The sequence below is a fragment of the Sorex araneus genome, chromosome 10 (genome assembly GCF_027595985.1).
Source record: "Sorex araneus isolate mSorAra2 chromosome 10, mSorAra2.pri, whole genome shotgun sequence".
Taxonomy (NCBI): Eukaryota; Metazoa; Chordata; class Mammalia; order Eulipotyphla; family Soricidae; genus Sorex; species Sorex araneus.
In genome coordinates this window covers 56060947-56088347 of record NC_073311.1, presented here as the reverse complement: position 1 = coordinate 56088347, position 27401 = coordinate 56060947, and the positions used below count along the sequence as shown (strand labels likewise).

Here is a 27401-nt window from a genome sequence, read left to right as displayed (position 1 = left end):
ATGCAAAGCAAGTGTCTCCCCCTCTGTTCTGCCTCTCTTAAAACGGATTCTTAGAATGGATTTTCAGGCTCGAATATTAGAAATGGCATCAGAGGCAGTCATAATAATTGGTTGACATCACAGTATTGACTATAAAATTATCAGTGCTTCTGTATTTCCGTAAAGTAGACTTCTGTGGGCTAGAGACCCTGTTAGTAAATTTCAGGATCAAGTTCTTAGGACTTCATAAGAATTAAAAAACACAGTGTTCTTGACCTTGCCCGTGTTTGCCAGTCTGTTATCTGAAAGAACAGCCATGTACATGTTTCCCGGGTACCAAGCCACAGCTGGTTCTGTCCTACCGGTTACCACCGTCCTTTGCTGTCCTTAGGTGAGAGCACAGGAAGCAGAGCTACTCTCATCTTCAGAGCCTGCCGCGGAGAGCAAGTGAGAATGTCACTAACGGTGATTCTGAAACAGTGATGTTTTTTAAAAGTGCCTTCTCACCAGTGTTCCAGAGTTATGTCTCAAATGTTATAAATGTTTTCACAACAGTTATTTCCTTGTTAATTTCTTGCACTGATTAACCCAGACCTGTTTTTAAAAAATTCTGGTTGTTGACTTTTAAATACATAGACTACAGTAATGTAAATGAAGGTTTATGTTTTGTCATGTTGGAATAGAAAATTTGAGCTCAAAGCAGATCATTGTTTTTTGATCACATTTTGATAGGACCAGATGGATCATACTTCTTCAGGTCATCATCCAAACAAAAAAAGAAAGGTAGCACATACTAAATTTTATAGTGCTTGTTTATATTATTTTAATGCTGCAAAAGCAAAAATAAAATATATTTGAATATCAGAGCCATATGAGGCATATGCCTATGTTTATGTTTTAAAGTAAATAGTAATGAAATTGTTACTTCTATAGGTGTAACAAACCAAAAGTTTATCCAAGTTTGAAGGAATTCTAAGTGTTCACAACCTGAGCCTGTATATGTGTATGCTGTTAAGCAAAGATCTAAAAGTTTCAGAGACACTGAAAGGAATATATTTATGTTTGGAGAAAAATGATTAGAAGAAAAACTGCAGGATGTGTGTGAGAGAAAGGAAGATAGAGGAAAGGAGAAAGAGAAAGGAAGGGAAGGAAGGAAAGAAGGATGAAAAGAGAAAATGAAAGGAAAGAAAAAGAAGAGAGGGTAGATTTCAGTGCAGTAGAGGAGTACTTTTAAAATTAGTTTCTCAGGGCTGGAACTCCAGTATAGCAAGTAGAGTGCTTGCCTTGTGTGCAGCAGGCCTGATTTCACTGAGTACAGTATGGCCCCAAAATAAATCAGACTTCAAAACATTTGATTTCCTACTTTGTGATAGACCCAAAGTGAGAATAAAAAAAGCTTTTGCTTCACACATAGAGTCCTTTTTCTTCATAGCGTTCTGCTTTAGAAGAAATGGGGCAACATTAAACTTATAAACATGTTACTTGCTTAAAAAGTAACAAATATAAAATATTGCCTCTATGACATATTTTATTTTGATTTTGCAGCATTAAATAAAAGAAACAAAGGCTTATTTTTTGGGTAGTAGTTTGGTGTGTTAGCTTTCTCCCTAACTTTCCCTCTTCTTCCCTAATAATGTATACTTTTCAATTCTGACGATTGCATTTGTATGTTTTGTAGATGTGTGAAAATTATTAAGGCTTAAAGGCAACCACTATGATTGAATCATGTTTTTAATCTTCTTCAACATTCTCTAAAGTTGTATGTTGTGAGCTGCTCCTTATATTCTCTGTTTTAATAATGTAGTATCTGACAGTGTGTGCTCTTACATTCTTTAACAGCCAGAGTGTACAAGCCAACTTGTGTGTGTGTGTGTGTGTGTGTGTGTTATATTTTTTAACTGACCAGTAGACTCCTAATTCATAAAAGTTTTGGGTGAAACAACTTCTTTTCTTTTAAACTTAATATTCTTGATAACAAGAATTCTGAAAATTTTGTATTGGGTCAGATTGTCCTTATATAAAATTTAAGTTTTCTGATGGTGACTTTTAAGCTCGAATGCTAGGACATTTTCAGAAACACCATCTAATGGGGACTTGTCGGCTACAGTATTTATGCGTGAAGTAGGCTAGCTTCCAAGATGGACAATAGATGCTGATAAGAGGTTGAGTCTACTAGAAGGTCAATAATCGCTTGAAAATGTTCTCTTTCAGAACAAAGGAAGAACTATGCACGGGACAGTGTCAGCAGTGTGTCAGATATATCCCAATACCGTGTTGAGGTAAGGTGCCTCGATACTTGCTAAAATTCAGGGGAGACTTTTTCTCTTGACCTCTACTCTCCCTTGAATCCATATCTCATATGCTTATTCCCCAGGTCTCTGCTTGCTTGCTCGCTCTTTCAAGCTGTGTTCTCTCTGAGCACATACTCCTTTCCTTCTCTCCCACTCACGTCTTTCTGAATTTTGTTTAATAAAATCTATCTTGCTTAAAAAGAAAAAAAATAGAGTGAACCTTGGAACAAAGTAAAAATCATGACTTTTATTTTGTTCCTAAGATAGACTGTTGATCTTTTTCTCTTTGAGTCTTGCAAAACTCAGACACTACATATAAAATTATCTTGTTAAGTCGGTTTTCAAGACAATAAATTAAACTGATAGCCATTCATCTATGACTATCAGCTTTACAGGGAAAATAGGACAAAAGCCTTTACTTTCATACTGTAGAATCGGTTTGAAATTGCCTACTACAGTTTCCGTGAGTGGTTTAGTTTCAGTTTAAAGTCATCACTAGTTCTGTTGGAACATGTTATTTTTTCTCCCCCAGACATTTTCTCTTATTTGTAATCTATTGAGTGACCTTTGCTTATTGTAGAAAATACTATAGTAGGGAAATTAATTTTTAAAATTTTTTCTTATTTTCAGTTTTCTCCTTGTTGTCAGTGTGCATAGTTAATAGTAAACAGTGTGGGGCCAGGCTGTAGCTCAAGGCCCTGAGTTCCATACCTGGCCCTGAATGAAGCCCGAGCCCTGCAGATTGTTGCTCCGTGGGGCCATGCTATCTGCGTCACTGGGCCTGACTACGAAACTCCGGGATCTGAATAGTTTATCCCAAAGGACCCTGGACCCACCTCACGGGCACTGCTGGGTACAGCCCTAGGAAAAATAAATGTAAAACATTCTGTTTCAGAGAGTGGTTGTGGTAGAGCAAAGATTTTGACAATTGCTGTAGACTGGACTGGCTGTTACTCTTGTCTAGTTTTCAAGCTCCTTATAGATTCTCTGCAGTTCTTCAACATTTAAGTAACCAACATGCAATCCAGTGAAAGGGGAGCTAAGCTGTTTAGAGCCTGTTTTATGTCACACCTATACTGTCGAACATGTCTTAGTATTAAACATTTATTATTAAAGGGAAGTCTTATGCTCAACAAAAGCCTACTGACTTTATGTTAGTTAGATAACCCTAGCTTTTAGCATATTTTGTGTCTTGCTCTCGTCTCTTTGCTAGCTGATCTCAATTAATTTTGCTTTCTTTTGAAAAAATGCATCTGTGAGATTATACACATTATAAATACTTTTTCTTTCTTCCAACCATAAGCATTTGACTACCTTTGTTCTGGACCGGAAAGATGCCATGATAACTGTTGATGATGGAATAAGGAAGCTGAAATTGCTTGATGCCAAGGGCAAAGTGTGGACTCAAGATATGATTCTTCAAGTAGATGACAGATCCGTGAGCCTGATTGACTTAGAATCAAAGGCAAGTTCATCCATTTATACTATTATGTTTTAAAGAAAGTTCCACAAATATACTGTGTGTTTTAAGTTAGACTGTTTGGAAATGGGTGAAAAATAACAAAATAAAATGTCATTGACTTAGAAGAAATCTGTAAATTATACTGTAAGTACATCATGCATGCAAAATTACTTTTTCAATGTAGAGATGATGGTTCATACTAATTTTTAAATCATAAATGATGAGAAGTAGGAAAAACTACATAATGCTACAATGAGGCATCTTTGGGGTGTTTCCCTTTATGATTCACTTGGCTAAACCATAACCCAGTTAATGAATGAATTGAGATCAAGTTTATGTGTGTGTGTGTCTTTGTTAATCTTTCCAACCCACAGGAGTTTCTTTTTTTTTTAATAAGTAGAAATAATTTTGCTTCATGACTCTTAATGAGAATAGAAAACATCATTAATAACAACAAACAGAATGGAAGCCACTCATCATACAGGAAAACAAATTCATTGAAAGCTATTCTGAATTCAGCATTCTTTGTGCCTATTTAAAAATATTACTAAAATAGCAGTTTTGAACAAATCAGGACAAAAAAGATTTATTATTTAAAACTGAGATCCTAACCAAACTAAGACAGTGTAGCTTGTTTTTGACCTGGAAATTTTCAATTTGCCATGACATTTAGTGGTAAATACTCACAAACATACTAATGGACAAGTGAACACATCTTTGACCAGCAGGTCCTTGTGAGCTAGAGTTGTAGAGCTCCTGCAGATGGCCAGAATGTAATTTTTAATGTTTATGAAGGTCGGCAGGCACTCACGGAACTGGATGCTCCTAGCATTAGCAATCATTTAAGATGAAACTTGCCTACCAAATATCTTAGTAATACTTTTTATTGAGCATGTAAATTAACTCAAAAGGTCAAGTCTTAATTGCCAGCAGTGAGAGATGGCATTGGGTAGCAATAAATTAGAATGGGGAATCAAAATTATTTTATTTGTACATCTATAATCCCCTTTCGGAGAGCCCTGCAAGCTACCGAGAGTATCGCGCCCACACGGCAGAGCCTGGCAAGCTACCTGTGGCATATTGGATATGCCAAAAACAGTAACAAGACTGCCCGAACAAATCGATGAGCCATGGGATGACAGTGACAGTACATCTATAATTTGGTTTTTAAAATTAAATTGGAAATGCCTATGTATAAAAATGTGTAAAAGGAGGTTCTTTTCTTGATGTAGCAACCAGCAGGTGAGATGAAAAGTTCAGCGAACTTTCCTAAAGGAGAACTTTTCTAAGTGTCAAAATCTAATAAGCATTGAAGCAGCTTGGTAAAAGAAAATAAATGTGGTCATTAGAGTATTCTAGTAGGAGTAGAAATTTGCCCCTTTTTTCTTGGACTTGGTAAAAGAACCACCAAGTAAAGTCCAGTCATCATAGTTTCAAGTAATTATAGAAAGGAAACATTGTTTATTTTACTTTTACAAAGATATAAAATGTGTTTCTCTGATCTGACTTAGAAACCACATTCTATTTGCATGGCACTTGTGTCTTGCTGCCATTGTTGGTTCCCAAGAAATTAGTACTTTCTGTCAGTATTTTTTATTTGTGTAACTCTAGGTTGGAGAACATTTACTATTACATTACCAAATACCTTAATCATTTTGAGTAATGTTTTTAGTGAGATCCTTCTGACTTTGCTGTTTTGACATTTTTGCCTAAATCCCACCTATAAATAAATTTCTTCATCTGAGATAGTCACTGAAGAAATAGACAAATGATTTGCTATTCTTACCTTGATATTCATGATCATTAAAGGTTAGAAACTAAGAATGTGACTTTGCATTGTTCGGATGCTAAATAACCAAAGAAACAAATAACATGTAAGATGGTCTACTTTACTTCTTTTGGTCTTAACAAAGTTCTCTCGGACTGGAGTGGTAGTCCTGTGGACCGGGTACTTGATTGGCATGCAGCTGACCCAGGTTGAATACGTGGCACCTCCTATGGTCCCCCAAGTCTTGCCAGGAGTGCTCCCGTAACGCAGAGTCAAGAGCAAACCCTGAGCACAGCTGGGTATAGCCCCCAAACCAAAAGAAAAACAAAAATCCTTTTTGCTGCAGATTCTGGAGAAATCATTAACATAAATCCAATATTTAACATGCTGGTTAAGCGTGTATCTACTCCCTCTGCTTGTGTTTCCATTTTTGTCATCCTTTCTTCCAGCCTCTATTGTTCTGGTCTGGTTTCTCGACTGCTGGTATGTACTAGTGTTATTTGCACATGTAAAAAGGATGTGTAGAATGCCCATAGTTGTTTGTAGAGTAGATTTTATATATGCAATAAAATTAAGCAATTTTTTTTAACTTTGTAGAATGAACTGGAGAATTTTCCTTTAAGCACAATTCAGCACTGCCAGCCCGTGATGCAGTCTTGTAACTATGATTCCATTCTTGCTCTGGTGTGCAAAGAGGCAACTCAGAACAAACCAGACCTTCATCTTTTCCAGTGTGATGAGATTAAGGTAAAAACAAAGAGTGTATTTGAATTTCTTTTAAGCAGATGCCCAGTAGCTCTGAATCAGCTACCTTGGTCATGGTAAGCTCATAGGTGCTAGATTTTTAATTTATTACAAGTTTGTAAGAAAAGGATTCCCTTGGTATCTTCCAGGAGGTTTCTAAATCTAGTAGAGAGCAGATCGCAGAGTATAAAATGTTGTATATTCCTAATAATTAAAAAAGTAGCTAATATATTCTTATTGAGTAGTACATTGGACTAGTAATTAAAAATTGATTCTTCAAAACCACGCTTTGTGAACAATAAATAATGAAGCTTTCTTATCTTATTCTTCACTTGTCACATGGCATGGGTTATTACAGTGAATCATTTAGACATTTTTATATAGATTTAAAGTTCAGTAATTATGTGAGTGGAATAATTACTCAAGATTTGTAATCCCCAAGCAATATGTGAAAATAGCTGAATATAGTCGCCAGTAATAACAGGCTGTATTCTAAAGATTTGTTTTCAAAGAACACTGTAATTTTCAAATGATTATAATTTGCCATGCTCTATGGACATTAGGCGTTATCTTCAACTTTAAATATCTTTATTGGATGAATTGATTTCTTGAAAAGGAGAATCAATTTGTGTTGTTGAATGGTTCATTGCCATAGCTAGGATTTGTCACTGAGATATTGTAAAAAATATAGACAGTTTTTATCTTAAAGAATTTCTGGGTAATTATCTAAAGTATAATTTGATATTATCTGTATGCCCTTGACATTAACCTATAATAAATGAACTGAGATTAACTACAGACAGTATCTTACAACTTTCTCTGTAATATTTGTATCATGATGACTTTCTAAAAATCTAAGTAGGAAAGATTGCGGCATTTTTAATTTGTAGATGTGAGGCTCTGCAGATTTTTACACAGTGCCTTTTGAAAGTCATAGAATATACTGGGTGCTAGAGAGATAGCACAGTGGGTAGGGCCTTTGCCTTGCAAAAACTAATCTGGGTTTGAACCCCAACATGGCATATATTCCACTATAACCCATTAGGAGTAACCCCTGAACATAGAGCCAGAAGTAATTCCTGAGTCCCACAGAGTGTGGTCCACAAAAAAACCAAAAACTAACCAAAAAATCATTAAAAATATTAATATTTTAGGGAGGTTAGTTCTATTAAATTGAAAGTATCAAAGTGAATATTTTACTTTGAAAACAAACTATAATTAAGCCATATTTAAAATAGAAGACTAAGCTAAAACTTTCAAATCTAGTATTTTTCTTAGTACACTGCACCACCACCACCCCTCGCCCGGAAACATAAGAGCTATCTTGCTGAGTAGTTTTCAAATTTCCATTTCAAGGATAAGTTTCCATTTTGCTTTTTATGATAGGGCTGGTGATTACTCAACTGAAATGTAAAGCACCATGATGCTTTTACATGTGTTTCCACATTGACATCTTACTCCATTTTGGAAGACATTTCTATTCTTGCCCTGTTGAAAATAAAATGCAGTGAAATAGGATATGGTATCTTTTGTATAGATCATACGGCAACATTATTTTTGAATTTGGAACTTTACAAAGTGTTCTACCCAATCCTAGTAAAATTCTTTTTAGAAATAAGATAGCCCCTCTGTCAGGGTTTCCTGCATCGTCAACTTATGGCATAAAGTTTCTGACATGATCTTGGTAATGTCCTGAACTAGAATTTTCTAGTGGAATTAGGCTGCCCTGGGAGGCATTGGCATTCCCCTTGGCCAGCCACTCCATCATATACATCACCCTTTGTTTCATTAATTATTAAAGAACGGATTAGATGACCTTCCTTTAAAACTATAAAATTTATGGTGGTCTGTGCTTGTGGCAAAAAAGACTATGCATGTGTATATTTGAGAAACGCATACACAATTAGAGAGAGAACAAGCAATCCCCAAAGTAGATGAACACATCCTCGCACGAGTTTTACACGCCATCACCTTGAGCTATAAATACCTCTCATCTCAGGCCTCAATACCAAACAGAGATGAACTTAACTTGCTAATGTTACACTGGTTCTCAAGAAAACAGAATCAAATGTTCTTGTTAGGAAAGTTCTGGCAATGTATTGTTTGAAGGAAATTAATCTTTATCTGATGTGACTAAGATATTGCTGGAAAGGGTGTGACTCAGTTAGCATTCGTCCCCTAAGCATAGCAGACGTATCTGCCACAGCTGGTGGATTTGCTCCTGTAGGTTCCTGGTGCACTTTGGATCCTGAGCCTGAGGAAGGGAAGGTGTTCTTCTCTCCGTGAATGAGTGTACTTCTCTTTCACTTCTTATCAGGCACTTATATTTTCAGCATGTGATTATGCTTTCAGCACATGCAAATTCCTTCTCTCTTTGTTCTTGCACCTAGATAGCTTTTTTTTAAACTTGAGTATCCTCAATTGAATAAATCATTTCGACCTCTTCCAGTTTTAAAATCCTGTCATTTCAAAGTTGACCATCAAAAAATGGAGTCATGTTTTGAAAGCAAGTTTAAAAAAAAAATAATAAAACACTTGCAGGTTGAAAATACAGTGCAGGGGTTAAGGCATTTGTGCCTTGAACTTGACTGATCTGATTTGATCCCTGGCATTACATATGGTCCCCTGGGCTCTGAGTGAGGAGTAAGTATGAGCATCTTGGGTGTGCCCCAGCCCCTCCAAAAAAATTAAAACCAATTTGATATCCAGCACCTCACAGATTCTGGGCCTGGAGATTGGCTCAGGTGGGCACACCATGGCCCCTCTACACTCCCTTTCCGCTGCCAACAGAAATTTCATGATTCACATGGAAACATGTTCCCCTTTCCTGTGTTAACCTGTGTGTCTGGACCAAAAGAAATCTGACCTCTCCAATAATGTGTCTTTCACTGCAGGCAAACCTGATCAGTGACGATATTGAGAGCGCCATCAGTGACAGCAAAGGAGGGAAACAGAAGAGGCGGCCCGAGGCCCTGAGGTAAAACTTGTGAATGGTATTAAATTGAATGTGTGTGTGTGTGTGAGTGTGTGTGTGTGTAAGTGTGTAAGTGTGTGTGTGTGTGTGTGTTTGGGGTGGTGATGTTTTGTCTTCTTTGAAAGGTTTGGGATCACACCCCTTTGCTGTTGGGGCCTGCTCATCCGCCCACCGGAAGTTGCCCTTCTTAGTAGTGGTGCTCATACTGCTCTTGATGCTTGCTGGGGTCGCGCACTTCCGACATAGTGCTTGGACATGCTTGTCTGCAGGGAAGATCCCACCTCTGCGGTGCTGGGGTCAGCAGCGCAGACAGAGCCCCCCCCCCCCCCCACGAGAAGACTCTTAGCCTTACTCTCACGAAGGCAGATATTTTGGCCACCTCCCGGGGACACCATTGTTCTTCTCCAAGTTGAAGAATAAAGTTGAGAGAACATGTGTGTCATAGACAGAAAGGGCAAACATTCCACTTGTTTTCTCCTGTTTCAGGATGATTTCCAAAGCCGATCCTGGGATTCCACCTCCACCAAGAGCTCCCGCCCCGCTGCCCCCCGTGGATGTCAGAAGCCGGGTGGCCGCCTGGTCTGCGTGGGCATCTGACCAGGGGGACTGTGAGTATTTCTACAAATGGATCCATACTCAGCATTACCGCTGGGCTGTCACCTTGTTCTTACCTCCCAAATATGATGCTGATTATAGAGCTGACGCTTCAGGTTAGCTTAAAACAATTCAACCACACATGAAAGGAAGTGAGGCCACTGTGAAGATTACTAGTGGGGGGTTTCAGCCGTTGAACTAAGATGCGTTAGAGTCTTTCATGGCAGTCAAAGTGATAGAAGTAAAATATATTATACACCAAACAGGAAACTATTTGACTTTTTGCGTTTTCAGATCAGAATTCAGATTCTTCTTGTTGTTATTTTACTACTGGCCACTTTTAGCCAACTTGGTTGGGACTCCATAGAAAGGCTCCCAGAGAAATAGGAAGGTGGTGGTGGACAAAGTTTAGAATAATCTCCATCCAGTCAACTGTTCAGATAGCACCTAAATGTATACCGTGAGCCTTATATTTGTTTCTAAAAGTAATCCTAGAATAGACCTACAGTAACGTTTTACTTGTAAGAATGTTATAAAGGCCACGAATGTGGTTCAGGGCAGAACATATATCTTCAATGAGCATGGTCCTGGGTTCCACTCCCAAAACTGCATGACCCTCCCGTGCCTGTCAACACCTCAGGGGTTAGCTCTGCTAGTAGAACTTCTGGGATTGGTCCCCAAATCATTTTTTTTTAATCAATGATTTAAAATGTTATGGAATCTGAACTTCTTTTTTTCCATTTTTTATAGCTGGAAAATAGCTTCAAGTGGGATTGGTTTAGTCTTTTCATCTTAAGGTTTATCTATTGACCCAGCAAGTTTGCTGAGGGCTAGAGCCTGATGTTTGCCTCCTAGTTTAGTGAGACAACTTCCCCATCCTTTTTCTTTATTTTGTTTTTGGACCACACCTGGGAATGCTCAGGGGTTACTCCTGACTCAGGAATCACTCTGGAAAGTGCTCGGGGGACCATCTAGGTTGCTGGGGAAGGCAAGTGCCCTACCTGTTGTGCCCTACCTGCTGTACTGTCTCTCCAGCACACCCCCACTGCCCACAAGATATCTTGCAGTGTGTTAAACAATAGAACTTGTTTGCCAGGATAAGTTGACACTCCTTTCCTTTGAGTCTCATGAGTTGCCTGTTGAGCTCCAGAGAAAGATTGGGTCCTTTCCTGCCAGTTGGGGCCCAGATGCTGCTCTGGGCTTTACTCTCTTTCTGGGAAGTGGATATATCAGTTCCGGTGCTTGGGAGCTGAAAACAAAATATTTGTATGAGCAGCAAGCCCAGGAAGGGAGCAGCATTTATAGTGGCTCTCATTTCTGCCAAATGGAATTCATTTGGGTTTCTGAATTGTCTTCTATTTGATTTATATCCCGTATGTGTGTGTGTAAGTGTGTGTGTGTATGTGTGTGTGTGTGTGTGCATGAGAGACAGACAGAGTTTTGAGCCCCACCTGACTGTTCAGAGCTTACTCCTGTCTCTGTGCTCACTCCTGGCGGTGCTGAGGGGTCTAAACGGAATGGCTGCATGCTAGGAAGGTTCCCCAGCCCCTGTACTGTCTCTCTGCCCCGATTTCTTATACTCTTTATGGTGTTTTCAGGGGTTTACATGCAAGCCCTGCTACCGAATGGATGATGAAATAAATCTAAGAGTCATCCATTTTTCAGAAGTATTATTTTATGACAGTTCTTGGCTTTAGGAGTCAAGTGTCTGTTGATCCATTTCGTGTATAAAATCTTGTGCTTACAAACTAATTCAAAGCTAATATGTTTTCTTTCTTAAAAAAATACTTATTTTTTAGTTGAGTCATGGTGAGATACATAGTTGTAAAATCCTTAATAATTGGGTTTCAGTCATACAGTGTGCCAACACTCATCCATTCACCAGTGTACATTTCCCACCACCAATGTCCCCAGTTTCTCTCCCTCTGTCCTGAACTTCCAGACTAAGGTAAGCTCCTCTCTCTCTCTCTCTCTCTCTCTCTCTCTCTCTCTCTCTCTCTCTCTCTCTCTCTCTCTCTCTCTCTCTCTCTCTCTCTCTCTCTCTCTCTCTCTCTCTCTCTCTCTCCTCTCTCCTCTCTCTCTCTTCTCCCCCCCTTTTGGGCATTATGCTTTCCAATATAGGTACTAAAAGGTTACCTATTTTTAACACTCAGTTATTGTCCAGAGTTATCATTCCCAACTATCATTGTCATAGTGATCCCTTATCTATTTTAACTGCTGCGCCACCCCTGACTTGTGGCAAACTTCTAGCCATGGACCAGTTCTCCTGGCCCTTTTCTCTACTTTCCTTGGGTCCTTGGGTATTAGTCTCATACTATTTTTTTTAATATCCCACAAATGAGTGCAGTCATTCTGTCTGAATCATTTCACTCAGCATGATTCTCTCCATGTCCATCCATTTATAAGCAAATTTCATTATTTCATTTTTCCTATTGGCTGCATAGTGTTCTGTTATGTAGATGTATCGTTTCTTTATCTAGTCATTTGTTCTCGGACACTCGGGTTGTTTTCAGATTCTGGCTGTTGTGAATAGTTTCTTGTTTTCATGAGCTTAGGCTATGCTTGTTGTTACAGTTTTGGTGAGAGGACATGATTTTTACTTTGAGAGATCAAAGTTATTGTCTTTCAAGTTGAGAAGTACAATATGGATTTATGAGGAAGGATAAGACATCTTATATTCCTCAGCTTTATTCTGAATAAACTTGTAAAAACGTGTGTGCAACTTAATGAACTATACCAAAAAGAGAAAAAAAAAGTTATCTCTAGGGATTTCTGAATTGTCATTGAATTTTGTCTGAAATAGTCCGTCCCACCTCATCTGTCAAAATTGTATTAAATTCATGTCTCAGAACTTGTGATTGCTACCAGGTTAAAGAGCACTCAGGCTTCTGTCTGGGTGTGGCCCAGCTCCCAGTAGGAAGCCCCCCTGAAGGAGTGTTCTCTTTGCTTGGATGGTTCTGGCTGACTTGTGCTGGGCAAGTCCCTTGAACTCTATAGCTTGTGTCACCTGCAACTTGCAGACGGTCTCACTATGGCCTAGCGGCAGTGGGGTTCCTGCAGATCCTGCTGGCCAGTGTCAGTGCCTCCTCCCTCCCTCATCCTCCAGATGGCATTTAGGCACCTGCCCGCAGTTTTAAATAGCTATATTTCCGTGTACGGTTTTCTGAAATGTATTTTATCCAAGCTAACCATGTGTAAAATAGCAACTAATTGGCAAGATTTCATAAATTTTAATTATCATAAAACACTTAGAAGCCACTAATTAAGTTACATAAGACCCAGTGAGTTCATCTTTCCTGTTTTTGCCAAGGAGTCTGTGCACAGGTCAAGTTCATCAGTACAGCAAGAAAACTGCACTGGATTTTTAGTATTATTGCAGTCCTCTGTACTGGACATCCTGAGTTCTGATGATGTATCAGGAGTTGTTCCCCCGTCTTGGCGACCGAGTTCTTCTTTTCCACCCAAACACTTTTCTTGCATTTCATCGACTCAGAGATTTTTGTGCCGCTGTCTGTGCGTAGTGGTGAAGATAACTGACTTACACTGCAAAGGATTTCATTCTAATGACCTCATGATTAACTAACATCCTGCCAGCTGAGATAACGCAACATCTTAAATGCTCTTAAGGCATTTATTCTTTAATTTGCAAATCCGGGACACATTTCTACTTTTAAAGCATGTGGCTTAAAATTAACGAGCCAGTGTTGCGGGCTTCAAGCTTAATTACGACTAGAATTTTAAGAGGCGCTTTGCTGTCAGAACCCCCAAAGGTGGATTGTCATCACAGTGCTGGAATGTGTAAAAGTAAGAAGCCGTGTTGCCTTAGATTTCATCATCGGCTACTTTTTAAGAAGTTGGTGTTGAAATGCTGGCTTGCATCTTTTTCTTGGGTAGAAATTAAATTAGGGTTGGTTCCACAGGCCGCTGAGACATGGAAGAGGGAGACGAGAGGTGAAGCTACAGAATAATTGAGCATCTTTAGGGTTGGGGGGGCAGCAGTTCAGCTCTTCCCAGGTCCTCCTGTTTGTGGGGGCACCGATGCGTGTTCTGGGTGAGCCCCAGTTTGACGTAGCCCATGGATGTTCTTCCTTCAGTGAAGGAAGTTCCTTCGCAGTTTCCTCTGCAGTTTCCACATTTAAATACCTTGGTGTCCCAGAAGCAGCTGGTAAAAAGACTCCCAATTGTTTCCTCTTCAGTTGAGAAGTCGAGGCCGTACCCTGAGCACGAGGAAACCCCCGAGATGATGCATGCCCGGATCGACAGGGATGTGGTAAGTCCCACGTTCCTGTTGGCTTTGTGGGAATTTTTTTGTTTGTTTGTTTTAAAGAGAAAAATAAGCCCTTCGCAGTGAAAAGAACTTTGATTTACATAAAGAAATTTTGTGGGAACAGTTTTCTTTTTCCCAGGGGTGGTTATAGCTCCCTAGTAGTTTTTCTTAGCTATTTTGCTTTATGCAAATATTTCATAGAACTGGACCGAGATAGAAGAACTAGCACAAATAATCATTTTCAAAGGAGTTCAGACTGAATTATCAAGAGTTTTTCATAGTTGTGTAAGGATTCAAATGCCTTTTTAGATAGTCCTTCTGACTTTTATGGAAACACTCTTTGGGCTGCCGGGCTTCCCAGGTGCCTGGGGCCACTCCCAGTGACACAGGCTGGACCATGCAGCCGGACGAGTCAGTATCTGACCACAGTGAGGACTGTCTTGGCCTGCAGTTCGGGAGCCACTGGGCCCCTCCCTCAGTGCTGGGAAGGCTCTGCGCAGCCAGGAATTCCACTCGGGGCCCAGCGCATGGAGCTACCCCCGCAGCCCTGAAAAAAAAAAAAAATCCTATAGTGCCTGAAAGAATTAAGTTGTGGCAATTTTAACAGATAAATATTTAAATTTTAATGATTTTTTTAAAAGGATAAGGCTACTTTTTCATTGCTGTGTGATACTTGCTGACTAATTATGTTCTGAATACTACTATTTTTTATACCTTATAAATGCTTCCAGCTTACTTATGCTTACTTATCTGGGAACAGATATGTAGGCGAATTTGGAGCTTGGAATTTAATTTTTACGTCATACTGTTAACATTCTTAAACTATTTTAATTTGGTCTTCGGCCCATACCTGGAGGTGCTCAAATGTACATTGTTGGGGGCTGCCTTCTGCCCTTTGCACTTATCTCCCTGGGCCTACTTAAAATTTTAATCCTAGTTTATAATCTTTATTTTGAAAAAATTGAAGTTTCACATCAGTAGAGACAGTAAATTAAAATCAAATAAAGTGAAACGTGAAATATGAAATAATCAAAATTGATCTCATAAAAAAAGCAGAATTCATCATTGATTGTTTTACTGTGTATTAACTTGTATTAACTGTTACTGTCAAGTATATGTGTATCTGTTAGATTGGTACAACAAACTATACATTCAGTACCAGGATTTAACAGTGCTAGTAGTTTTTTGGGACATTCAGTTTAGAAAGCAAGATTTTTAAGTTCAGGTAAGACATTTGCCTTGCACATGGCTGACCTGAGTTTGATTCCCAGCATCCCATATGATCCCCCCAGCACCGCCAGGAGTAATTCCTGAGTGCATGAGTCAGGAGTAACCCTTGTTTATCGCCAGGTGTGACCCCCCCAAAAAAATGGGAAAGAAAAGATTTTTAAGTTCAGTTTTCCTCTAATAAAATGGTTCTTAGGGGGCCAGCAAGATATTACAGCAGGAAGGTGCTCGCCTTGCATGCAGTTGACCTGGGAACCCCAGGTGGTCTCCTGAGCACCTCCAGGAGTGAGCCCTGAGCACAGCTGGTCTGTGGTCCCCCAAAAATAAAGAAATAAAGAAATAAAACGCTTCTTAAAATGTTTCTCCTTTGTGGGAGAACCTGGGGAGAATAAGCATAATTGAAAATAATAATCTGAAGAGATGCACTTAATGCTTCTTGATGACATCGAAAATAAAGCTAAAGAATTAGTTAAAGAAAAATGTAAATGCCAGACTTTAGCTGCAGATATACTTAGTTCAATTCTTCTTAGAATTACTAGCTTAAAATTTGATCGTGAGAAGTATTTCTTTTCTTTTTTTTTAACTTTCTCATTTTTTTTGTTTTCTGACTAGCAGTGTATAGCCAAAGCAAAAATAGTGTTGTTTGCTTTATACTTTATTCTGTTATTTCTTTTTTCAGCAAATATTAAACCACATTTTGGATGACATTGAGTTTTTTATCACAAAACTCCAAAAAGCAGCAGAAGCATTTTCTGAGCTCGCTAGAAGGAAGAAAATTAAGAAAGGGAAAAAGAGAGGACCAGGAGGTATGTTGAATTTTGCCCCACCTCTTTTTTTAAGGGAAAAAAGAATATTTGTTATACCCGGGTTCGATTTCCCTGTTCCTCTCAGAGAGCCCGGCAAGCTACCAAGAGTATCAGAAGTAAACCCTGAGCACCTCTGGGTATGAACCCAAAACAAAAAAGAAACAAATACTGAGCTTCAGCTATTTAAAATGTTTTAAATATATACAAAATCATAAATCTGAAACAAATAATATAGTTTGATATAGTAAAGGGAATAGTAATAAGTATCCTTTTCATTGCACATGGCGTCCAGATCATTCTCTCCCATAGCTCGCCCATAGCTCTCGCCCATAGCTCTCCCCTCCATGTGATCTGAAGCGCAGTATTTTGCTTCCTCATGTCTCAAGCCCCTATTCCTCCTGTATTTTCTATGAAGACTATCCTATCCTTTTGGTCACCCAAATTCCAAACCATATATTCTATGAATCCATTCTCTAGCTATGGCCAACAGTAGTTTTTCTTCATTAGTATTTCTTACCTTCAGATTTTCTTCTTTTTATTTTTGTAAGTAGCTTCTGCTTTGAGCCATTGCCACATTTACCCAGCTATCTAAAGCAGTTCTCAAGCCTCCAGCCTGTCATTCTGTCAGGACAGCCGTGCAGTTCTAAGACTGTCACTTCTTTTTCTGCTGAAAACCGTGCTCATTCCTGTCCTGTGTGCTGAAGTCCACTCCTTACCCTGTCGGTCAAGGCCATCCACTGCCTGACTTCACTCATTCCTCCATTCCCATGTGTCTCAGCCCTTGGATGTATTGGTGCATGTCCCTTCTAAGTCGTTTTTTGGTATTTTTGCTTGTGCTATTCTTAAACGACTGCTTCTCTTATAAAACTGCCCCTGATCAACTCTTTCAAACCCCATCTCAAAATCTACTTTCACCATGGAACGTCTTTTAGTTATACATTTCACCTTTTCATCCACATGTCAGTCCCATAGCATGGAGTTGATATATCTATTACTTACATGATTCATAAGGTTATGTAAAATCTTTAGATTTTAAGGTTCTTAGGGCCGGAGTGATAGTACAGCATGTAGGGCATGTGGTCCCCTGAGCCTGCCAGGGGTGATCCCTGAGCTCAGAGACAGGAGTAAGTCCCAGGCATCGTCAGGTGTGGCCCCAAAACAAAAATAAACAAAAGATTTTAAGGTTCTTAGTGCCAGTGTTTATGACTTACATATTTTTTTAAGTCTTCATGGTGACAGGAAAGATGGCAGAAACACAGATGGAATTTAATGAGTAATTGATGAGATCTCAAGGTAGACAATTTCATTTCAGATGTTGGATCATCCTTGATTGTTGCAGTCAGACTTTAGGGTCTGGCAGAGCACCTGAGTAGCACGCTCTCTGATCTGCTCATCACGCTTTACAGGCATTAATAGGTTTTCTGTTAAGAAATTTTCCGGGAACTTTGCTCTTATCAATTCCTCTTCTCGTTTGTTTCCTAGAGGGTGTCTTAACGTTGAGGGCAAAGCCTCCACCTACTGATGAATTTTTTGACTGCTTTCAAAAGTTTAAGTATGGATTTAACCTTCTGGTAAGAGAAATTATATATCTATATAGTAAAAAAAAAAAAACAAATGAAAACGGTTAAAGTGTAACCAGGATCTTCCTAATTAAAAAAAGTGATCTTGTAGGCATTTGGGATTGTATTTTAATTTTCTCTTCATTAGGCCAGATTGTAAAACATATAGCTAAGGGACTTCTTTTTTAAAAGGTGACTCCTAATTTATAAACTAAATTGTTCTAATTAGATTCAACCTTACTAGTCAGTATACTAAGAGTAAAACTGGTAATAACTCCTCTGAGTGTGTGTTGGACATTTTTGAATAGCTTTTTGTTTAGTCACATTGTAGTAATGTGTTTCTGCATCTTCTTCATGTTACAGGCCAAATTGAAACCTCATATCCAGAACCCAAGTGCTACAGATTTGGTCCATTTTTTATTTACTCCATTAAATATGGTAAGATTTTATTAGTGGGGGAAAAAGTTACCATCTGTTGTATGTCTTTTCACTCCACTGTCTATGTGGATTACCTAGACAATTTTTCTTCATTTCTTTGTTATAGGTAAAATTTTCCTGCTATCTAGAAAATATGAATTTAACTGTTGAAATAACCCTTGAATAACCTCAGGGTAATCTCTGAGCACTACCAAGTGTGGCTCTCAAAAACAAACCAAAAAAACTGCAATAGCAACAAAAATACCTTTATTGAAGTGTGATTTTTATCTCCTGAGCTGTCTCTTATCAGTTATTCATTTATTTATTAAATGAGTATTAATTGAGAGCCTGGTGTGTGCTGGGCATTATTAGTGGTTCATAGGGAATAAAATTGACAAAAATTCTTACCAACGTAGATTTTATATTGTAGGGTCAAGGGCAGTTAGTAGCCTAAGTAAATATATAAATAATACAATTTATTAAAAATTAAGTTTAAGATGGAAAAATTCACCAAGGAATGAGCATAGTGAGTCTTCCAGGTATGTGTACAGGAGCTGTGTAGTATTAGCCTTTTGAATGAGTATAGTTAATGCTATAACTCACTAAAAAAGTGTCATATAAGCAAATGAAATGAATAAGTCGTAGATTTCTGAGGAATTAGATTCCAGACTGCAGACCACTAATGTAAATGCTCTGAGATAGTAATGCAAGTAAGGTTCTTGGAATAAGTATACTTTTTTTTTTTTTTTTTTTTTGCTTTTTGGGTCACACCTGGCGATGCACAGGGGTTACTCCTGGCTCTGCACTCAGGAATTACCCCTGGCCGTGCTCAGGGGACCATATGGGATGCTGGGATTTGAACCCGGGTCGGCCGCATGCAAGGCAAACGCCCTACCCGCTGTGCTATCTCTCCAGCCCCGAAATAAGTATACATTTTGACTTGAACAGAATGAAGGAAAATTAGAAGGTGAGGTTATCAGAAGAGGAGAACATAGCTTATCAGTCATTATATTATAGGTGATGTACTATTTTTGACACTGGTTGGATTTTCAGCAGAAATGATTGCTCTGGCTGTAATCTTTAGATATTTGGAGAGGAATGGGGGGAGAGACTGGGCTAGCTACTGAGGACATCCAGGTGGGAGATGGTCATGGTTGGGTTAGGAGGTGCTAGAGGCGGTAGAGAACCCGACTGTGGTTAAGACGTAGAACAACACAGTTTTCTGAGACAGTGGATGCACTGTGTGAGAGCTAAATTTTGCAATGTTTTGCCTAAGTCTGAAAGGTTGAACTCTTTAAACTGAGAGGGGAAAGATGAGATAAAATGGGTTTTAGAGGAAGATCAGGAATTAAGTTTTAGACCTGTCAAAATTGAGTTACATCCTGATGAAAAAATTTGAATTAGTAGATGATGTGAATCTGAGGTTCATACAGAGAATCAGGTCTAGAAATATGAATTTGATGTTCCTCTGCATATAGGAAGCATTTAAAGCTACAAAATTGGATAATGTCACCTAGAGAAGATTATAAATGAAGCGCAAGGATGAGTCGGGTCCTGAGCAATTTCATTGTTAGGTGAATGTGAGAAACCTGCATAGAAGTTTGAGAAGATTCAAAATTGAAGAGAAAGAAAAGGAGAAGCTTGTGGTATTCTGGAAAGCGTGTGAAGAAGTGTTTCCAATAGTTAGGCTAGAGCATCCATGTCTGCTCAATTGTGGGGGTTGATTGGCCTCCAGGTCCTGTAACAGCCCTCCAAAGGCAGTGAACATCCAGGGGGGAGTAGGAGGTGACTCTGAATTGAGTTCATTCCTAATTACCCATTTGATAAGTTCCTAATGAGGCCATACCCCAAACCAGAGAAGTGTAGTATCCATCCTGCTGAGTGGGTGCTGATGGAAAATGAATACAGGGACTTGGCTTTCTAGAAGTTGGAATATTGACCACGAACATTGGGAACTGTTAGAAATCTATTTTCGGCATAATGTAACATGTGCATCACACCATTTCCCCGAGGAAACTTTCTTCTCACATCTGTGTGATTTTGTATAAATATGACTTGTGACTTAGGACTAGAGCGATAGCACAGCAAGTAGGGCATTTTCCTTGCATGCATCCGACCCGGGTTCGATTCCTCTGTTCTTCTCAGAGAGCCTGGCAAGCTACCGAGAGTATCCTGCCTGCACGGCAGAGCCTGGCAAGCTACCCGTGGCATATTTGATATGCCAAAAACAGTAACAACAAGTCTCACAATGGAGACGTTACTGGTGCCTGATCGAGCAAATCGATGAACAACAGGATGACAGTGCTACAGTGCTACATGACTTATGATGCTAACAGAATGGCACCTAGAGAAGAGTTCCATTTATGAAGGAACTGCATATTTCCGTGAGGTATCCAGAAAAAAAGACTACACCACTTGTGCCATAGAGTATAATCCAAGATACACATCTTCCTAATCTAGATATTCAGGGTCCAGTTGTGCTCTTTCCTTATTGACAGTTAATGAAACCGTCAGCAGTGATATGTTTCCCTCCATATTCTATATTCATTTTCTTTGCAAATAGCATGCTTATAATTTTTTCCAAGTTGACATTGTATATAGCTGTCTTGTCCTACAAGACAGCTGGGAGAATTAGCTAGAATAATAGTTAAGAGAACACAAAGAAAAGTGCTGGGGTAGGAGAAAGCATGGCAACAGAAAGCCCAGGGAACAATGGTTGACCTTATCCACAGACACCAAAGAAGACTGAACTACAAATCGCCCTTTTGTACAATTCGATGGGCCAGTCCCTTTTTGGCCATTCCCTCTTTAGTGGAGGGGACTGGAAAAAAAGGCAGAACTGCGTTCTTTAAAATATTTCCAGCAGGGAAAAGTTTTCTGTATCAGGCAATAATGCAGAACCATGTGACAAAAGGGGTAAATGGCTGACCCTGTGAGAAAAGCAAATGGAAGCTGTATGGAAGACAACAGCTGTAAGGATCACTGTGATAGTGTGTGATTGCTCTCTGTATCATTTTGTTCCTTTTATGATTGGGAATGGGAACTATAAGCAGCAAATACATGGCACTAACTTTGGTTTAGTGTATAAAACTATTCACCATTATTAACATCTCTCATACTTATCAAAAGTGGATCATATTCAGCCTTGCTTATAGAAGATCAGAAACAAAAAGAGAGAAGGAGAGGGAGACAGTCCAAATAACAGAAAGGAAAATGAGATAAATCTCATCCTTCTTTCCCCAAGAGTATGTAGATAAGTCCTGAAGTTGAGCATGAGATGAACTTTGTTTTACAAATGTAGAGAAGTACCGTGGTCATTGAAGTTCACAATTGGAAACTAAGATAGCTGAGTCCAGAGAGATAGCTCAGAGACCGGGTCACTGCCTTGTCTCACCCTCAGCACTCGGGGGCTTCCAAGCTCTGCTAGGTAAAAGCTTGAAGGTCTGTGAGCACCTCTGCGTGCAGGCAGCCCACATCACTGGGCTGGAGTATTGAACTGTCCAGCCTTCTTGGCTGAGTATCTCTGGGACTACTTCCCCTTCTCCCCACCAAACAATTTTGGGGGATTCTCCCCAGTTTTATTTTTGAAGATTAGATGAAAACCCAAGACTAACAATTTATGACTGCTTCCACATGGTGTTGCTAGATAACATGTATCAGATTTTTACTTGTCTATCATGGAGTAATTCTTGCCTTATATGCTCATCTAAATAGAACAGCAAGGCAAGGGAAAAAACATAGAAATTGTACTGGCTCATTAACAAAATTTATTTTTTTCCCCTCTTTGACACTCTTGATAACATCTTCCTTAGTTTTGAGTAGAGGGAGCATTGTTTATGAAGCATTTCCTCTTACTCATTCCACACCGTTCAGAGATCACAAATAGACACCAGTCTTGACACAGTGCCTACACTCCTCAGTGTTCTGACCATAGAGCCCCAGACATTTTCCCTTGGATACAAGAGGTAGGAAGGAACATTTTTAGAGCTTACTACCAGCAAGGCAGGATTTAGTGTCTTTAAGATCTGCAGATGCCTTCGTGTGACCACAGCACATGGGCCTATGCATATTCTCGAGACGACTGTGGCCCAGCACTTTTATTTTCCTTTCTCCCACGGCATCTCTGCTCCTTTCTCTTCACCCAAGGATTGCCTGGCTCCTCCACTCCTCTCTTCACTCTCTTCCTTTTCCCTCTTGTCATCCCTACTTTTTTTCACTGAAAGTACTTGTAGGATTTGGAAGTGAAATAAAGAAATAAAAATCAGTGTGCCTGGCAGACAGGGCAGGTTTTATTCTTTCAGGCCAGACTCCATCATTCCCCCAGCACTGTGGCTTCTGCTATTCAGAGCCAGGTGAATCTTCACCCAGATTCACACGAGCCTTCAGCCAGTATGTCCTGGTGTAACGAAGATGCATAAATCAGTGACTAAGCCAAATAAACTGCCTTGCGCACATGGATGTGCCTGAGAGTTGCACTGCCACGTTCAGAAAAACTTCCCAGAAGATCTGGTACCTGAGTGGGTTCTGAATGCTGCAAGGGCCTTCTGTTGAACGGGGGCAGAGTGCAAATGCACACAGAGCAGTGACGACACAGAACAAGCTGGGGGTGGCCAGAGGAAAAACAACTCTTAGTCTGGAACCATTCCAAAAAAAAAAAATTTCCCCCCTTTCTTCTTGTGCCGTATCTCCGAGAAGGTAAGATTTTTATAAAAGGGCTCTGGTTTCTGCTCTTTGAGATAAGCACCGTTCTTTAGCCAGGAAATAGCCTCTGAGAAGGAAGTTTGGGGCCTTTTTCAAGCATTCACCTATCATCATTTTGTTTATCAGAGAGTTGCACCTCTTTGTTTGTTTGTTTGTTTGTTTTTGCTACTCATTAAGTGATCAGGTTTTTTTGGTTTGTCTGTTTTTTGCTTTTTGGGTCACACCTGGCGATGCACAGGGATTACTCCTGGCTCTGCACTCAGGAATTACTCCTGGCAGTGCTCAGGGGACCATATGGGATGCTGGGATTCGATCCCGGGTCGGCCGCATGCAAGGCAAACGCCCTACCCGCTGTGCTATCACTTCAGCCCAAATGATCAGTTTTTAATCATGACAGTTTCCTAGTGTTAAACTCAGGGAAACTACACAGATTCAGGGTGCCAGTTCTCATGCTTCTTTCACATTTCTCTCTAGCTCCTTTTAGTTTTGTACATATTTTTAGGCACAGCCATTGACTGTTAACATGAGCGTCATCACTCTAATAATTCACTTCTAGAATCATATTTTTCCATTTTTACATAATAGATTTTCCAGTAGAGAAACATAAATTTTATTCTTTTATAAACAGTGGTCTAGTTAAATCGCCTTATGTAGAATTGGTTGTATAAACAGTGTTTTTCAGGGAAAGTACAGTCCTTATGCAGAAGCCCTGAAAGCTGTAGAGCTGTGAACCTCATACTGTAGATTATTAGACACTGATGGGCTGAACAACTGAGCTGTGTTTCACTCTGGAGTGCATCAAGCATAGAAATTTGATTTGAATACGTAAAATGGTGCTCATTTGGGCTGTGAGTTTTTGTCTCTACACTTTAAGATATGTAGAAATAAATCATCATCTTGTTGCTACAAAATGATTCATTGTCATTTTAGGTGGTCCAGGCTACGGGAGGACCTAACCTAGCCAGTTCAGTCCTCAGCCCTCTCCTGACTAAAGACACAGTTGATTTCTTAAATTACACCGTCAATGCTGATGAAAGGCAGCTGTGGATGTCCCTGGGAGACACCTGGCTGAAAGTCAGGTAAGCACACGTCCTTTTAGCATTTAATGCCTTACTATTACGAGTACTGTTTTTTATTACAGAGAAACAAATCTGATGATTCTGCCTTCTGAGTGCCTTCTTCATGGAAAAGCCTAAACACTTAAAAAGCTATGTGTCTAGTAGATAAAATAAAAGTGTATGCAATATAAAGCATGATAAATGTCAGCACTAACTTGCAAACAAAATGCTGTTTTCTTGGCAAAGTAGAACAGCCAGAAAAGTATTTGGAGAGGAGGGTAGTTAACTCTGTGAAGGACATCTAGCATTAATCTAGCATAAATGGTGCTATTAGGTACATGCCTAACACATAGACCAATGCATGTGTACACATGTATGTGCATGCATAGTGTTTACAAGGGCCTCTCCCATGTATTTTATAGTAACAGGCAGTAATGGTACCTTCTTTGTAAATGAAGAAACTGAGGCATAGAGAGGGTGTGTCATTGTCTCAGAAGCAGACAACCTGTAAAATGAACTGGCATATGAATCCAAACATTCTGATTCTCCAGTCCATGTTCATAATTATTTTTTCAAGTTCCTTTGCAGTCAGCTGCAAAGTATTTCTGTGAATAATGGGCAGGAGAAGGGCTTTCCTAGAAGAGAGAGAAGCACAAGTAAAGGTATGAAGCAGATAGTGAAGGGTGGGGCTGGAGAGATAATTCAAAGGGGAGGGCGCTTTCGTTGTCCATGCCGACCGGGTCCCATCCCTGACATCCCATATGGTCCCCCGAGTACCACTGGGAGAGATTCCTAAGTGCAGAGCCAGGAGTCACCCCTGAGCATTGCTGGATATGACTCCCCAAATGAAAAGTTTTATAAAAAGGAAGTGAATGAGGTGGGTTATGAATGGAGGTTTATCTGGGCCACACAGAGAGTGGTGGGTAGTGGTGGAGAGGAGCGAGAGCAAGGCATTAAATGAGGAATTTACAAATGGGCAGGGCTCTGTGGCGAAGGCTCTTGTTGCTTTGCCAAGGAACAGAACGTGGTGCTGTAAGCTGGGGAGAACCAGGACCTTCGTGCCTCAAAATGCGGTTCTGTCCCTTACGGGTTTTAGAAAGGGCAGGTGGGAAGTGGAGTCCGACAGGAGCAAAACCAACGCGACTGCAAATGGGGAAGCCCCAGGGGTAGTAATGCTCACGAAGAAGCTCCTTGGTCATCACCATTCTCCAGGGCAAGCACAAGGCAGTGGGCGAGAAGCAAGCAATGGGTCGTTTTAAGAACCGTCTCATGTCCGTAAAGTGGAGGCAGCAGACACGCCGCTAACATTGCCGTGTTGGCCTTTGCTGAGCAGGCAAAGTTATGGAACAATTATTCATTTCATAATATATGAAAAAGTAATTTTCTGCTTTTATTAATTTCTCCAAATCGTTTTTATTTTTCTCACTGAGAGTAAATCATTCGGTATGATCACAAATATGCTTCTCTCCCTAATGTATTTGAATGTGCTAGCCTAAAATTAACGGACCAGTTCTTATTTTTCTCTTCTCTTACGATACATGAAGTATTTCTACTTAAATTTTTTTTTTAATTTTTTACTGAATCACCATGTGAAAAGTTACAAAGATTTCAGGCTTAAGTCTCAGTGGCACAGTGCTCAAACACCCATCCCTTCACCAGTGCCCATGTTTTACCACCAAGAACCCCAGTATACCTCCCACCCCATCCCCATTCCCCGCCTGTGTAGCTGATAATTTTCTCTTTACTTTCTCTTTACTTTGATTACATTCAATATTTCACATAAAACTCACTATTATTATTTGGAATTTTCCCCCCAAGATTGAACCTGCTGAAAAGGCAGCATTTGATAATTTGTTTTCTCTTGCTGAGAATGAAAAGATATGAGGTTGCGGCCGCGCGGCTTTGGATTTCTGTATTTTAGTAGCTAAGTCTAGGAAAATTTCTGCCAAAAATTGCATTATTGCAAGCTTGTCCCTCTGTTTAGTGGCCCTTATAAGATAGTGGTCGCCACGCCGCCCTCCCTCCCGCCCGGAAAGGAAAAGCCAAGAAAGAAAAACCTTTCCCCTCCTGGGGTGGCATGGGGCCGTGGCTTAGTCCACAGTCTGGAGGCATTTCTGCAAGAAGCTGCTGGTGCTGAGAGTAGTTAGATGGCCTCTGGGATCATGGGTGTTCAGCAATGGAGGGGCCACACATGTGCGACCTCTCGGATCACATCTGGGCAGAGAGCAGTGCCAGTACCGCACCCCCGATCCCGAGATCTCCTGAGCATCTCGTTGCTGTAGGCTCATACCTCTGTTTAGTGGGCCTTATAAGATCTCTACTTAAATTTTTAACTTTGGCAACTGTCTGTGTTGGGAAATGGTTGACATGTTGGTTTACCTAGCAAATTTTTTTGAAAACTGTTTTTATATTTAAAACATTATGTAAATTTATTATTTATTTTGTCTGGCATTTATATATACTAATATTAAAATTTATTAACTGAAGTTTTTAATCTGTTAGGTTTTATGAAACATGATTTTCAGATGAGTCTAGGTGGACTCTGGACTTTAATATTTTCTCATTAAAATTATCAGGTAGTATAGTAAAAAATTATTCAGAATTTTTAAATTTATTTGGTGTCTTACCTTGAAATGAGAAAATTCAAATCCTGGTTGGTATTAGGAAATTAATATGCTGATTTAAAAACCCATGATGGTAAAGAGTCACAAGGTATATAATGATAATATGATGACTCATATCATCATAGTAGAAATATAACATGAATTAAATTACACTATGAAAGATAAAGCAGTACAGGCTAGCAGAGCTGGAGCTATAATTCTCTAGTTATTTTTACAGTTCAGGGATGATTAGGGTTTGTAGAAAATTCTTGTTCAGAATTAAGTAATGAGTGGGCAATGGTCATGCTTACACATTCTTTCAGACTTTATTTTACAGATTAAAATCTTTCTGATACATTCAGCTTATGATGTTTCGTTTTGAGTGACTCAGTTTAAAATGTCAGAAACCCAGTGTGCCATGCTGGCCGTTTGGGAAGATTGAGATACACATAGTGCCAAGAGCTTCCACACCGAGGAGAAGGGAGTAAGGGAAAAGCTGAGTCTGAAGCTAGTTCAGATGCTAGAGAAGTTTAACTCTAAACTTCTAGCTCTCTTTGCCTTCATATTCCTGCCCCAAATTTTTAAAAACCTGTACCTGTGTTTAAAATCGAGGTAGAGGGCCAGAGTGGAGTACAGTAGGTAGGGCACTTGCCTGGCATGTGTCAATCCAGATGTGATCCCTGGCATCCCATTGGGTCCCACAAGCCCAGCCAGGAGTGGTCCCTACGTGCAGAGCCAGGAGTAAGTCCTGAGCACCGCGGGGGTGGCCCAAAACACAAACAAAATAAAAACGGAACTAACTGAAAAGCGAAGCATAAAAAGCAGAGTTTGATCTTCCTCTTAATTCAGTGGCATTGAATACTAGTATAAATATGCTTACTTCTCCTTTTCGACTAACGGGAGTGCGGAAGAGATGTGCGTTTTCTCTGCTTGTCTGTCTGTCTGCCTGTG

General features: G+C 39.7%; 1 protein-coding gene across 3 annotated transcripts in view; it reads left to right on the top strand.

Moving 5' to 3' along the window:
* Positions 1-27401, top strand: part of EPS8 (epidermal growth factor receptor pathway substrate 8) — a 183128-nt gene that overhangs the window by 126492 nt on the left and 29235 nt on the right. For 2 of the 3 annotated variants that reach the window (XM_055118331.1, XM_055118332.1), the window contains 11 exons: positions 712-762; positions 2191-2258; positions 3574-3735; positions 6098-6247; positions 9139-9221; positions 9705-9826; positions 14009-14082; positions 15986-16112; positions 17595-17683; positions 18035-18109; positions 23720-23868. In XM_055118331.1, coding sequence (XP_054974306.1) covers positions 712-762; positions 2191-2258; positions 3574-3735; positions 6098-6247; positions 9139-9221; positions 9705-9826; positions 14009-14082; positions 15986-16112; positions 17595-17683; positions 18035-18109; positions 23720-23868 — 1150 coding nt within the window. The remainder of the gene's footprint in view (positions 1-711; positions 763-2190; positions 2259-3573; positions 3736-6097; positions 6248-9138; positions 9222-9704; positions 9827-14008; positions 14083-15985; positions 16113-17594; positions 17684-18034; positions 18110-23719; positions 23869-27401) is intronic. The other variant, XM_055118333.1, reaches the window with a different exon arrangement.